This window comes from Pan paniscus, chromosome 16 (assembly GCF_029289425.2).
Source record: "Pan paniscus chromosome 16, NHGRI_mPanPan1-v2.0_pri, whole genome shotgun sequence".
In the NCBI taxonomy this organism is placed as follows: Eukaryota; Metazoa; Chordata; class Mammalia; order Primates; family Hominidae; genus Pan; species Pan paniscus.
The window spans coordinates 44717488-44731677 of NC_073265.2; the positions used below are offsets into that span (position 1 = coordinate 44717488).

At 40.7% G+C, this 14190-nt stretch overlaps 1 protein-coding gene across 11 annotated transcripts in view; it reads right to left on the reverse strand.

The window, feature by feature from the left end:
* The window catches only part of DNAAF4 (dynein axonemal assembly factor 4), an 88712-nt gene that overhangs the window by 44076 nt on the left and 30446 nt on the right, over nt 1-14190 (reverse strand). For all 11 annotated transcript variants that reach the window (XR_004666523.4, XR_010109923.1, XR_004666522.3 and 8 more), the window contains exon 4: nt 12776-13007. Coding sequence is in view for 7 of the 11 variants with exons in the window: in XM_055098535.2 (XP_054954510.1) it covers nt 12776-13007 (232 nt within the window). In the remaining 4 variants the exon portion in view is untranslated. The remainder of the gene's footprint in view (nt 1-12775; nt 13008-14190) is intronic.

Here is a 14190-nt window from a genome sequence, read left to right on the forward strand (position 1 = left end):
TGGTGCACATCTGTAGTCCCAGCCACTAAGGAGGCTGAGGCAGGAGAATTGCTTGAACCCAGGAGGTGGAGGTTGCAGTGAGCTGAGATCGTGCCACTGCACTCCAGCATGGACGACAGAGCAAGACTCTGTCTCAAAAAAAAAGAAAAACATCTGTGTAATTTGAAAATATATATTGAAAACAAGAGAATACAATAATGTAATATTTGTTTCTTTTTGTTTTTGTTTTTGAGACAGAGTCTCACTCTGTCACCCAGGCTAGAGTGCAGTGGCACGATCTTGGCTCACTGCAGCCTCTGCCTCCTGGGTTCAAGCAATTCCCATGCCTCAGTATCCCAAGTAGCTGGGATTACAGCTATGTGCTAATTTTTGTATTTTTAGTAGAGATGGGGTTTCACCATGTTGGCCAGGCAAGTCTCGAACTCCTGGTCTCAAGTAATTCACCCAACTCAGCCTCCCAAAGTGCTGAGATTACAGGCATGAGCCAAGAAGGTAAATTACCAGCCAAGAAGGTAATATTTTAAGACAATAGTTTTGAAATTCCCAGAATTGATGAATGACAAAGTTCTCTGAGTGACAGTATGCTCCAAGTTATGATATTATGAGATAAATAAATATAAAATTGAACTTATACTAATGAACCCATAATATACCAAGGGAAAGAATTTTAAAACAACCAGAAACAAAGGATAGATTACTTTATTAAGCATCAAGCTAGATCCATTATACTTCATCCTGGGTGACAGGGTGAGATCCTGTCTCAAAAAAAAGAACAATATTAGAAATTAATAAATTATATAATTATAGATAAAGTACAGATAAGTAAATAAAAACTTTATGAAAATGAATTTGAATAGATAAAATGCACAATTTAGAAGACAAACTACCAAAATTGACTTTGGAAAATTTCACTAATCAATAACTATTCTAGAAACTGAATCTTTTTTTTTTTTTAAAAAAACCTCCATAAAAAAACTCCAGACCTAGACAGTTTTAGGGGAAGTTTTACTAAACCTTAAAACAACAGGTATTTCTCTTATCTAACTATATTGTTTCAAATAGTAGAAAAAGAAAAACGCTCTATAGTATATAGGTCTGGTATAATTTGGTATACAATCTAGACAAGAACAGTATGAGGAAAGAAAAATATAACTGAACCTCAATATGAAGATAAATGTGACAATTGCTTATAAAATATTAGCAAATTGAATATATATATATATATATATTCAATCTAAATGACTTTTTTTGTTTTTGTTGTTTTGAGACAGGGTCTCACTCTGTCACCCACACTGGAATGCAGTGGCGCGATCTTGGCTCACTGCAGCCTCTTCCTCCTGGGTTCAAGTGATTCTCCTGCTTCAGCCTCCTGAGTAACTGGGACTACAGGCGCACGCCACCACGCCTGGCTAATTTTTGCATTTTTAGTAGAGACAGGGTTTCGCCATGTTGCCCAGGGTGGTCTGGAACTCCTATCCTCAGGTGATCTGCCCACCTGGGCCTCCCAAAGTACTGGGATTACAGGCGTTAGCCACCATGCCCAGGCTCTAAGTGACTTTTCAATATGCCAAGGCTCACTGTTAAAGTTGTAAAGACATATAACCTGGTGGAAATAGCACAGGTTTCAGATGCAGACCAGATCTGGGTTCAAATCCCACAAGTTTACTTATTCATAGTTATTTTTTTTTTCTGAACATCTATTTCCTCTAAAATAAGAATAGCAGCACTTAGACTGAAGTGTTGTGAAGACTGAGTGACCCAAGCAATAAAATCCCCTGGCACATAGTAGTCACCTAATAAATGTTAATTATTATTATTATATATGTGATTTTACACTAAAATGTTAAATTTATAGGAATTCAATAATGACTTATGTAAGGAAAATACTAAATATTTCTTTTTTTTTTTTGAGATGGAGTTTCACTCTTGTTGCCCAGGCTGGAGTGCAATGGCAAGATCTCGCTTCACTGCAACCTCCACCTCCTGGGTTCAAGCGATTCTCCTGCCTCAGTGCCTCCCGAGTAGCTGGGATTACAGGCACCCACCACCACATCCGGCTAGTTTTGTATTTTTAGTAGAGACAGGGTTTCTCCATGTTGGTCAGGCTAGTCTTGAACACCCGACTTCAGGTGATCTACCCGCCTCAGCCTCTCAAAGTTCTGGGATTACAGGCGTGAGCCACTGCATCCGGCAGAAAATGCATCCAAAACAAAGTTTAATATTCTAAAATTAGATAAAACCAAACTCGTAGCTTTCAGTATAGAATTATACTCATTGGGAGATAGGAGGGAAAATGGCAGATCGGAGACAGGATTAACATGCAGCTGCCACTTGGATGGACATAACAGCATCTGGAGACTCACAATGCGAACTTTTACTCCAAGAATCACTTCAGGAACACCGCAAGAAACACTGTAGGAAAACTGAAAGAATTCACAGACCCTTTGAAAGAAGTGGTTCGCTGCTGCAAATGCCATGAGACAGCTGAAAAACTGTGAGTTCCCAAAGCGTGAGGGAGGAAAAGGTCAGTCTCTGAACATACATCCCCACTGGGGAACCTGAAAATCCAGATCACAGGGGAAGGATTTAACTTTACCCTGAGCTGAAATAGATTTAGGTAGCTGAGCAAAATATAAAAGTAGAAGAAGCAGCAGGAAGAGCCCTATAGGCACTTCCATCCCCAGCTGGAGTCCAAGGAAGCCATTCCTGGCGTGATCTCACAGAGGTCCTTGGAGACGGGAAGGCAGCCAGTGGAATTGGGGCAGGACCACAGGGTGAAGGAAGCTTGTAGCTGAACTTTGTAATAATTTTGACTGAGCAGGAATTTTCCTAAGCAGAAATTGGTGGCAGAGGGGGCAAATGGGAAGTACAGATGCGAGTGCAGAAGCCACAGCCAATAGTGTGGGCAGGCAGGGACTGGTGAGGCCTAACAGCCCTCTTGCTTTCTCAGTGGCAAGGCTTATAGTCTGGGGCAAGATCTCAGCCCTGCTCACCAATTGCCTGGATATAAACTCAGTGCGGTTGGGGTGGCATGGCCAGAGTGAGACTGGCCTTGGTGGCTGCCTGGGAGCTAGGTGAGGCCTGTCACTGCCAGCTTTCCCCCACCTCCCTGGTGACCTGTATGGCACAGCAGAGGCAGCCATAATGCCCCTGGGAACATAATTCCATTGGCCTGAGAATCCCCTCCACCCCCACTGTGGCCACAGCAAGCCCCACCCAAGGGGAGTCTGAGCCCAGACCCAACTAACCTTGCCCCCTCCTGATGGGGCAAGGTTTTCTCTACCTGCTCTATGGCCCTGCCCATCACCTGAGAAACCCGAGTACTTGTCCCGGCCAACATCAAGATTATATCTCTCTTCTATACTGCAGCTGGTGCCCTCTTGAAAGTGCCACCTCCTGGCTGGAGCCCAACCAACTCAAGCCACCATAGCAACTCATAACAGAACAACCCTGCTCCAAAGAAGGAGAAAACAACAGCTAATTCCACTTCCTGCAACACCCTGTCTAGCCAGAGGTCCTGAATCTGTTCACGTGACAACTTCACTGCTTACATAACCAGTGCTTGAAGTGCACTAAACAAAATTACAACAAAAGACTCCAACAGAATCCACTTCACTCACCTGCCACCACCAGAACAGGTGCTGGTATCCACGGCTGGGAGACCTGTGGATCACATCACAGGGCTCTTTGCAGACATTCCCCAGCACCAGCCTGGGGCCCAAATGGGTGGCTAGAAATAGAAGGGCAATAACAATCACTGCAGTCTGGCTCTCAGGAAGCCCCATCCCTAGTGGCAGGGGGAGGGCACCACATCAAGGGAACACCCATGGGACAGAAGAATCTGAACAGTAGCCCTTGAGTTCCAGATCTTACCACTGAAACAGTCTACTCAAATGAGAAGGAAACAGAAAAGTAATTCTAGTAATATGACAATACAAGGTTCTGTAACACCCCCAAAAGATCATACTAGCTCTCCAGCAATGGATCCAAACTAAGAAGAAATCTGTGAATTGCCAGATAAATAATTCAGAAGGTTGATTATTAAGCTCCTCAAGAAGGCACTAGAGGAAGGTGAAAATCAACTTAAAGAAATTAAAAAAAAAGGATATGAATGGAAAAGTCTCCAGAGAAATAGATATTATAAAGAAAAAATAATCAAAACTTCTGGAAATGAAAGACACACTTAAAGAAATGCAAAATACACTGGAAAGTTTCAACAATAGATTTGAACAAGTAGAAGAAATAACTTCAGAGATCAAAGACAAGGCTTTCAAATGAACCCAATCCAACAAAGACAAAGAAAAAAAGAATTTTAAAAAATGAACAAAGCCTCCAAGAAATCTGAGATTATGTAAACAAGCAAACATAAGAATAATTGGTGCTCCTGAGGAAGAAGGGAAATCTAAAAGTTTGGAAAACATACTTGAGGGAATAATCAAGAAAAACTTCCATGGTCTTGCTAGAGATCTAGACATCCAAATACAAGAAGCTCAAAGAACACCCGGGGAATTCATTGCAAAAAGATCATTGCCTAGGCACATAGTCATCACATTGTCTAAAGTAAAGATGAAAGAAAGAATCTTAAGAGCTGTGAGGCAAGGTCAGGCACAGTGGCCCACATCTGTAATCTCAGCACTTTGGGAGGCCAAGGTGGGTGGACCACGAGGTCAGGAGTTCGAGACCAGCCTGGCCAACCAAGATGGTGAAACCCCATCTCTACTAAAAATACAAAAATCAGCCAGGCGTGGTGGCGGGTGCCTGTAATCCCAGCTACTCAGGAGGCTGAGGCAGGAGAATTGCTTGAACCCGGGAGTTGGAGGTTGCAGTGAGCCGAGATCATGCTACTGCACTCTAGCCTGGGTGACAGAGCAAGACTCTGTCTCAAAAAAAAAAAAAAAAAAAAAAAAGAGCTGTGAGGCAAAAGCACCAGGTAATCTATAAAGGAGAACCTATCAGATTAACAGCAGATTTCTTAGCAGAAGCCCTGCAAGCCAGAAGGGATGGGGGTCCTATCTTTAGCCTCCTTAAACAAAATAATTATCCGCTAAGAGTTTTGTATCCAGTGAAACTAAGCTTCATAACCAGAGGTGAGATAAAGTCTTTTTCAAACAAACAAATGCTGAATTTGTCACTACCATGCCAGCACTACAATAAATGCTAAAAGGAGTTCTAAATATTGAAACAAAACCTCAAAATATACCAAAATAGAACCTCCTTAAAACATAAATCTCACAGGATCTATAAAACAATAACACAATGAAAAAAAATAAGCTACAGCAACAACTAGCATGATGAATAGAACAGTACCTCACATCCCAATACTGATATTGAATGTAAATGGCCTAAATGCTCCACTTAAAAGATACAGAATGTCAAATGGATAAAAATCAACCAACCAAGTAAGTCTTTTAACAGACTTGCCTAACATATAAGGACTCATAAACAGGGTGGAAAAAGATATTCCATGCAAATGAACACCAAAGTCAGCAGGAGTAGCTATCTTTCTTCCTTTCTTTCCTTTCTTTCCTTTCTTTCCTTTCTTTCTTTCTTTCTTTTTTTTTTTTTTTGAGACAGAGTCTCCTTCTGTTGCCCAGGCTGGAGTGTAGTGGTGCAATCTTGGCTCACTGCAACCTCTGCCTCCTGGGGTCAAGCGATTCTCCTGCCTTAGCTTTCCAAGTAGCTGGGACTACAGGCACACGCCACCACGCCTGGCTAATTTTTGTATTTTTAGTAGAGACAGAGTTTCACCATGTTGGCCTGGCTGGTCTCAAACTCCTGACCTCGTAATCTGCCTGCCTCGGCCTCCCAAAGTGCTGGGATTACAGGCGTGAGCCACTGCGCCTAGCCAGGAATAGCTATTCTTATACAAAACAAAGCAGACTTTAAAGCAACAACAGTTAAAAAAGATAAAAAAGGACATTATATAATGATAAAAGAATTAGTCCAACAGGAAAATATCATAATCCTAAATATTTGCACCTAACACTGGAACTCTCAAATTTATTTATTTATTTATTTTATTTTATTTTATTTTTGAGACAGAGTCTCACTCTGTCGCCCAGGCTGGAGTGCCGTGGCGCAGTCTCGGCTCACTGCAACCTCCACCTCCAGATTCATGCAATTCTCCTGCCTCAGCCTCCTGAGTAGCTGGGATTACAGGTGCGTGCCAGCACGCCCGGCTAATTTTTGTGTTTTTAGTAGAGACGGGGTTTCACCATGTTGGTCAGGCTGGTCTCAAACTCCTGACCACCCGTGATCCACCCGCCTCGGTCTCCCAAAGTGCTGAGATTACAGGCATGAGCTACCGCGCCCGGCCGGAATTCTCAAATTTATAAAACAGTTATTATTAGACCTAAGAAATGAGATAGCACCACAATAATAGTGGAGGACTTCAGTACTCCACTGGCAGCACTAGACAGGTAATCAAGACAGAAAGTCAACAAAGAAATAATGGATTTAAACTATATCCTAGAACAAATGGACTTAATAGATATTTACAGAATATTCTACCCAACAACTGCAGAATATGCATTCTTTTCATCAGCACATGGAACATTCTCCAAGATAAACCAAATGATAGAACACAAAACAAGTCTCAATAATTTTTTTTTTTTTTTGAGACGGAGCCTCGCTTTGTCACCCAGGCTGGAGTGCAGTGGCGTGATCTCGACTCACCGCAACCTCCACCTCTTGGGTTCAAGTGATTCTTCTGCCTCAGCCTCCCAAGCAGCTGGGATTAGAGGCCCCCGCCACCACACCAGCCTAATTTTTGTATTTTTAGTAAAGACAAGGTTTCACCATGTTGGCCAGGCTGGTCTCAAACTCCTGACCTCAGGTGATCCACCCTCCCTGGCCTCCCAAAGGGCTAGGATTACAGGCATGAGCCACTGCGCCCAGCCATCTCAATAATTTTTTTTTTTTTTTGAGACAGAGTCTTGCACTGCTGCCCAGGCTGGAGTGCAGTGGTGCAATCTCGGCTCACTGCAAACTCCGCCTCCTGGGTTCATGCCATTCTCCTGCCTCAGCCTCCCGAGTAGCTGGGACTACAGGTGCCCCCCACCACGCCTGGCTAATTTTTTGTACTTTTAGTAGAGAGGGGGTTTCACCGTATTAGCCACCAGATTCTGGTCTCTGGTTAGAGACCAGAATGGTCTCGATCTCCTGACCTCGTGATCCACCCACCTAGGCCTCCCAAAGTACTGAGATTACAGGCGTGAGTCACCACGCCCAGCCCATCTCAGTAAATTTAAGAAAATCAAAATTATATAAAATACTCTCTAAGACCACAGTGGAATAAAACTGGATATTGACTTCAAAAGGAACACTCAAAACTATACAAATATATGGAAATTACGTAACCTGCCCCTGAATGATCTTTGGGTCAACAATGAAATCAAGATGGAAATTTTAAAATTCTTTGAACTGAACGATAATAGTGACATAACCAGTCAAAACCTCTGGGATACAGCAAAAGCAGTGCTAAGAGGAAAGTTCATAGCACTAAACGCCTACATCAAAAAGTCTGAAAGAGCATAAACAGACAATCTAGGCTCACACATCAAGAAACTAGAGAAAAAAGAACACATCAAACCCAAACCCAGCACAAGAAAAGAAATAACAAAGATCAGAGCAGAACTAAATGAAACTGAAAGAAAAAAATACAAAAGAAAAATTAAACAAAATGCTGGTTCTTTGAAAAGACAAACAAAACTGATAGACCATTAGTAAGATTAACCCAGAAAAGAATAAGATCCAAATAAGCTCGATCAGAAATGAAATGAGAGAAATTACAACAAATACCACAGGGATACAAAAGATCATTCAAAGCTACTATGAATACCTTTGTGCACACAAACTAGAAAACCTAGAGGAGATGGATAAATTCCTCAACCTAGAAGGAATTAAACAATCCTCCCAGATTAAGCCAGGAAGAAATAGAAACTCTGAAAAGACCAATAACAGGTAGGGAGATTGAAACAGTAATTTAAAAATGGCCAACTAAAAAAAGTCCAGGACCAGATGGATTCACAGCTGATTTTTTTTTTTTAAGACAGGGTCTTGTTCTCTTGTCCCCAGGCTGGAATGCAGTGGTGAGATCTCGGCTCATTGCAACCTCCATCTCCGGGTTTAAGCGATTCTCCTGCCTCAGCTTCCCGAGTAGATGGGATTACAGACACATGCCACCACACCCTGCTAATTTTTGTATTTTTAGTTAGATGAGGTTTCACCACGTTGGGCAGGCTGGTCTTGAACTCCTGACCTCAGGAGACTGCCTGCCTTGGCCTCTCAAACGCTGGGATTACAGGTATGAGCCATGTGCCCAGCCCAACAGCTGAATTCTAACAGACATTCTAAGAGAACTGGTACCAATCCTATTAAAACTATTTCAAAAGATAAGGAGGAAATCCTCCCTAAATCATTCTGTAACGCCAGTACTACCCTAATACCAAAACCAGGAAAGGACATAACAAAAAAAAAAAAGAAAACTACAGAACAATATCCCTGATGAACATAGATGTAACACTCCTCAACCAAATACTAGCTAACCAAATGCAACAGCATATCAAAAAGGTAATACACCATAATTAAGTGGGTTTCATACCAGGGATGCAGGGCTGGTTTAACATACACACACAAAAAATCAATAAATATAATACACCACATAAACAGAAGTCAAAACAAAAATCATACAATCATCTCAATAAATGCAGAAAAAGCATTTGAGGCCGAGCGTGGTGGCTCATGCCTGTAATCCCAGCACTTCGGGAAGCCGAGGCAGATGGATCATTTGAGGTCAGGAGTTTTGAGGCCAGCCTGGCCAACATGGCGAAACCCTGTCTCTACTAAAAAATACAAAAAGTTAGCTAGGTGTGGTGGTGCACACCTGTAATCCCAGATACTGGGGAGGTTGAGGCAGGAGAATTGCTTGAATTTGGGAGGCAGAGGTTGCAGTGAGCCAAGATCATGCCACTGCACTCCAGCCTAAGGAACAGAGTGAGACTCTGTCACACACACACACACACACACACACACACACACACACACACAAAGCATTTGACAAAATCCAGCATCCCTTTATGACTAAAACCCTCAGCAAAATGGGCATAGAAGGGACATACCTTAAGGTAATAAAAGCCATCTTTGACAAACCCATGGCCAATATTATAATAAACAGTGAAAAGTTGAAAGTGTTTCCCCTGAGAACTGGAACAAGACAAGGATGTCCACTTTCACCAACACTATTTAACACAGTACTGGAAGTCCTAGCCAGAGCGATCAGACAAGAGAAAGAAAGAAAGAGCATCTAAATCAGTAAGGAGGAAGTCAAGTTGTCATTGTTGGCCAATGATATGATCGTATACCTAGAAAATCCTAAAGATTCATCCAAAAAGCTCCTAGATCTGATATATGAATTCAAGTAAAGTTTCAGAATACAAAATCAATGCACACAAATCAGTAGCACTACTATACACCAACAAGGACCAGGCTGAGAATCACATCAAGAACTCAACCTCTTTTACAACAGCTGTAAAAAAACCCAAAAAACAAAACAAAAAACCAAAATACTTAGGAATATACCTAACTAAAGAGGTGAAAGATCTCACAAGGAAAACTACAAAACACTGCTGAAAGAAATCATAGATGACACAAACAAATGGAAATACATCCCATGCTCACAGATGGGTAGAATCAATATTTTGAAAATGACCATACTGCCAAAAGCAATCTACAAATTCAGTGCAATTCCCATCAAAATATCATCATCATTCTTCACAGAACTGGAAAAAACAATCCTAAAATTCATATAGAACAAAAAAAGAGCCCATATAGCCAAAGCAAGACTAAGCAAAAAGAACAAATCTGAGGGGATCATATTACCTGACTTCAAACTATACTACAAGGCCACAGTTACCAAAACAGTATAGTACTGGTATAAAAACAGGCACATAGGCCAATGGAACAGAATAGAGAACCCAGACATAAAGTCAAATACAGCCAACCAATCTTTGACAAAGCAAACAAAACCATAAAGTGGGGAAAGGACAACCTATTCAACAAATGGTGCTGGGATAATTGGCAAACCACATGTAGGGGTATGAAACTGGATCCTCATCTCTCCCCTAACACAAAAATTAACTCAAGATGGATCAAAGACTTAAGTCTAAGACCTGAAATCATAAAAATTCTAGAAGATAACACTGGAAAACCCCTTCTAACACTGGCTTAGGCAAAGACTTGATGGCCAAGAATCCAAAAGCAAATGAAACAAAAACAAAGATAAATAGATGGGACTTAATTAAACTAAAAAGCTTCTGCACAGGGATAAAAGAAATAATCAGCACACTAAACAGACAACCCATAGAATGGAAGAAAATCTTCACAAACTATGCATCTGACAAAGGACTAATATCCACAATCTACAGGGAACTCAAACAAATCAGCAAGAACAAAACAAACAATCCCATCAAAAAGTGGGCTAAGGACATGAATAGACAATTCTCAAAAGAAGATATACAAATGTCCCGCCAGGTGTGGTGGCTCATGCCTGTAATCCCATCACTTTTCAAGGCTGAGGCAGGCGGATCACCTGAGGTCAAGAGTTCGAGACCAGCCTGACCAACATGGAGAAACCCCATCTCTAAATTAGCCAGGCATGGTGGTACATGCCTGTAATCCTAGCTACTCGGGAGGCTGAAGCAGGAGAATCGCTGGAACCTGGGAGGCAGAGGTTGTGGTGAGCCGAGATCGTGCCATTGCACTCCAGCCTGGGCAACAAGAGCGAAATTCCATCTCAAAATAAATAAATAAACAAACAAACAAATGTCCAACAAACATGAAAAAATGCTCAACACCGCTAATTATTAGGGAAATGCAAATCAAAACCACAATGCGATACCACCTTACTCCTGTTAAGAATGACCATAATTTAAAAATGATAAAATAACAGATGTTGGTGTAGATGTGGTGAAAAGGGACACTTTTACACTGCTGGTGGTAATGTAAACTAGTACAACTACTATGGAAGACAGTGTGGAGATAGATGCCTTAAAGAACGAAAAGTAGAACCGCCATTTGATCCAGCAATCCCCCTACTGGGTATCTATCTAGAGAAAAAGAAGTCATTAGACACTTGCACACTCATGTTTATAGCAGCACAATTGCAATTGCAAAAATATAGAACTAGCCTAAATGCCTATCAACTAATGAGAAGATAAAGAAAATATGGTGTATATATATATATATACACACACACACACACAGACACACATACAATCATGGAATGCTACTCAGCCATAAAAAGGAATAAAATAATGGCATTCTCAGCAACCTGGATGGAGTTGGAGACGATTATGCTACATGAAGTAACTCAGAAATGGAAACCCAAATACCATATGTTCTCACTTTTTTTTTTTTTTTTTTTTTTTATTGAGACAGAGTTTTGCTCTTGTTGCTCAGGCTGGAATGCAATGGCACGATCTCGGTTCACCATAACCTCCGCCTCCCAGGTTCAAGCGATTCTCCTGCCTCAGCCTCCTGAGTAGCTGGGATTACAGATATGTGCCACCACACCTGGTTAATTTTGTAATTTTAGTAAAGATGGGGTTTCTCCATATTGGTCAGACTGGTCTCGAACTCCCAACCTCAGATGATCTGCCCGCCTTGTCCTCCCAAAGTGTTAGGATTACAGGCATGAGCCACTGCTCCTGGCCCATGTTCTCACTCATAAATGGGAGCTGAGCTATGAGGATGCCAAGGCATAAGAATGATATGGGCCTGGGGACTAGGGGCGAAGGGTGCAGGGGTGAGGGATAAAAGACTACACATTGGGTGCAGTGTACACTGCTTGGTTGATGGGTCCACCAAAATCTCAGAAATCACCACTAAAGAACTTATACATGTAACCAAACACCACCTGTTTCCCCAAAACTACTGAAATAATAATTTTAAAAACACACACACACAAAAACTGAATTATATTTGTATCAGCTGGACATGGTGGCTCATGCACACAATCTCAGCACTTTGGGAGGCCAAGGCAGGCAGATTGCTTGAGCTCACGAGTTCAAGACCAGCCTGGGCAACATGGCAAAACCTCATCTCTACAAAAAATACAAAAAAGCATTAGCTGGACATTGAGGCACATGCCTGTAGTCCCAGCTACTTGGGAGGCTAAGGCAGGATGGCTTGAGCTGGGGAGGCAGAGGCTGCAGTGACCTGAGATCACACCATTGCACTCCAGCCTGGGCGATAGGGCCAGACCTTGTCTCAAAAAAAAAAATTATATTAATTTATCTGTTTTTGAATACATCAAGATTAAAAGCTAGAAGCAATCTTTATTTGCTGTAGAGTAAGTCTGCTTATAGTACTCATTTTCCTAAGTGATGTGAGGAAAAGGTCTTTTAATGAAATTCCTAGTTTCTTATCTCTAATGGAATAAATGAATGCTTCTGACATTGCTAGTCCACTCCAAGTCTTTTTGGGCCTGAGTTAAGCACTTATTTAACAACATCTATGTAAATTTCAAAAGAAAGCACACAAGCAAAGAAGACACTCTTCTTTTCGAATCCTTGAACGAATCCTTGCTCATTTTATTAGAAAACTTCATTATCCCCGAAAGAAGAAATGTCTTTACTTTAGTCTTTGTACTGAATTGCTTATTCTCAATGTGCCAAAACAGTAACCTAATGCTGTGAATAGATTTACAAAAAAAGAAAAGCGTCATATATACCTCATCAACAGGACTCACTACTCAAGAAATTCTTAATCATTTTACCTTTTGGAGCAAGATTTCTAGATGCCAAATTTCTAGTAAGACTCTTATATTTTATTTTTTTTCTTTCTTCTTTAATTTGCTTTTCTTTTTGACATAATTTCTCTTCTCTCTGAATTTTTTTTTGCTCCTCAGCTTTTCTTTGATATTCTTTCCAGGCTTCCAATTCTTTAGTGGCTTTTATCCGTTCATTTTCTTTCATATCTTCTATTTTTTTCCTCTCTTCTTCTTCAATCTATAACAATTGCAATTACCAAATTCTTTAAAATACATAAAAGCAACATTTCTTTAAATGAGAAATTCATTACAATAATTAGTTATTCATACCTCTAAACTCTTGCCATTGTATTTGTAACAATAGGTAGTAGTGAATTATGAATTAAAATGGGAAAGGTAAATGATTCAGGAGAAAAACCATTGGTGTTGGAGTCATGGAACAAAGATTTTAGTCCCAGATCTACCATTAGCTATATGATCTTAGGCAATCACTTTCTCCAACCTCAGTTTACTTATATGTAAAATGTGAGCAGGCATTCAATTAGATGATACCTAAGGGCTTGGTAGAAAAAATAACAGAAATTTATTATTCTAGGAGTTAAGCCACTTCTCTCAAAATCTACACACACACACACACACACACACACACACACACACACACACACACATCCCAACACATGTATTCAAACATTTGCTTTTCAACTTATCCCAAGTCTTACCCTGTCAACCAAAGTTGTGCCAACCCTTCAGTCCTAAGGACTGAAGGAAGAGGGAACAGTAGAAAAGGAAATAGGAAGGATGAACAAGACGGTCTGTCTCTGGTGGGTGGAAATATTTGAAGTCTTAATCCTGCTGCAAAACCTATGTTTGCACTAGTAGTTGTCTGACACTTTCAAAGAGCTAAATATCAGATGAATTTGAAAGCAGTATCTTGTACAGGTGTGTGGCAACTTTTCTGCCTTTCAAACTTCCCTCACATGGGCAAGAAAAAAAACCCTGTGAAACAGAGTACCTAGTTGGTGTACATGATTGACTCCATGTATCTGACTTTCCTATGGTAAGAAAAATTTCTTACCTCTATCCACTAGAGAAGCACTTACTTCAATGATCAAAATGTCTGTGCTATCCAATATAGTAGCCACTAGCCACAGGTGGCTAATTAAGTACTTCAAATGTGGCTACTGAGACTCAGGAACTGAATTTTTAATGTTATTTAAGTTTCATTAATGTACATTTAAATTAATTTACATTTAAATAGGACATCTGAAGTGGTTCTAGACTATGGATATGCTAGGATGAAGGTCCCTAAATGTTGTATTACTTTAAAATAGAGATTTAACATTACAAGTATGAAACCTGTGCACTGAAAGGTGCTCTGTAATATCTACATGACATAATACTCCCTTCTAGAAGACTGATTA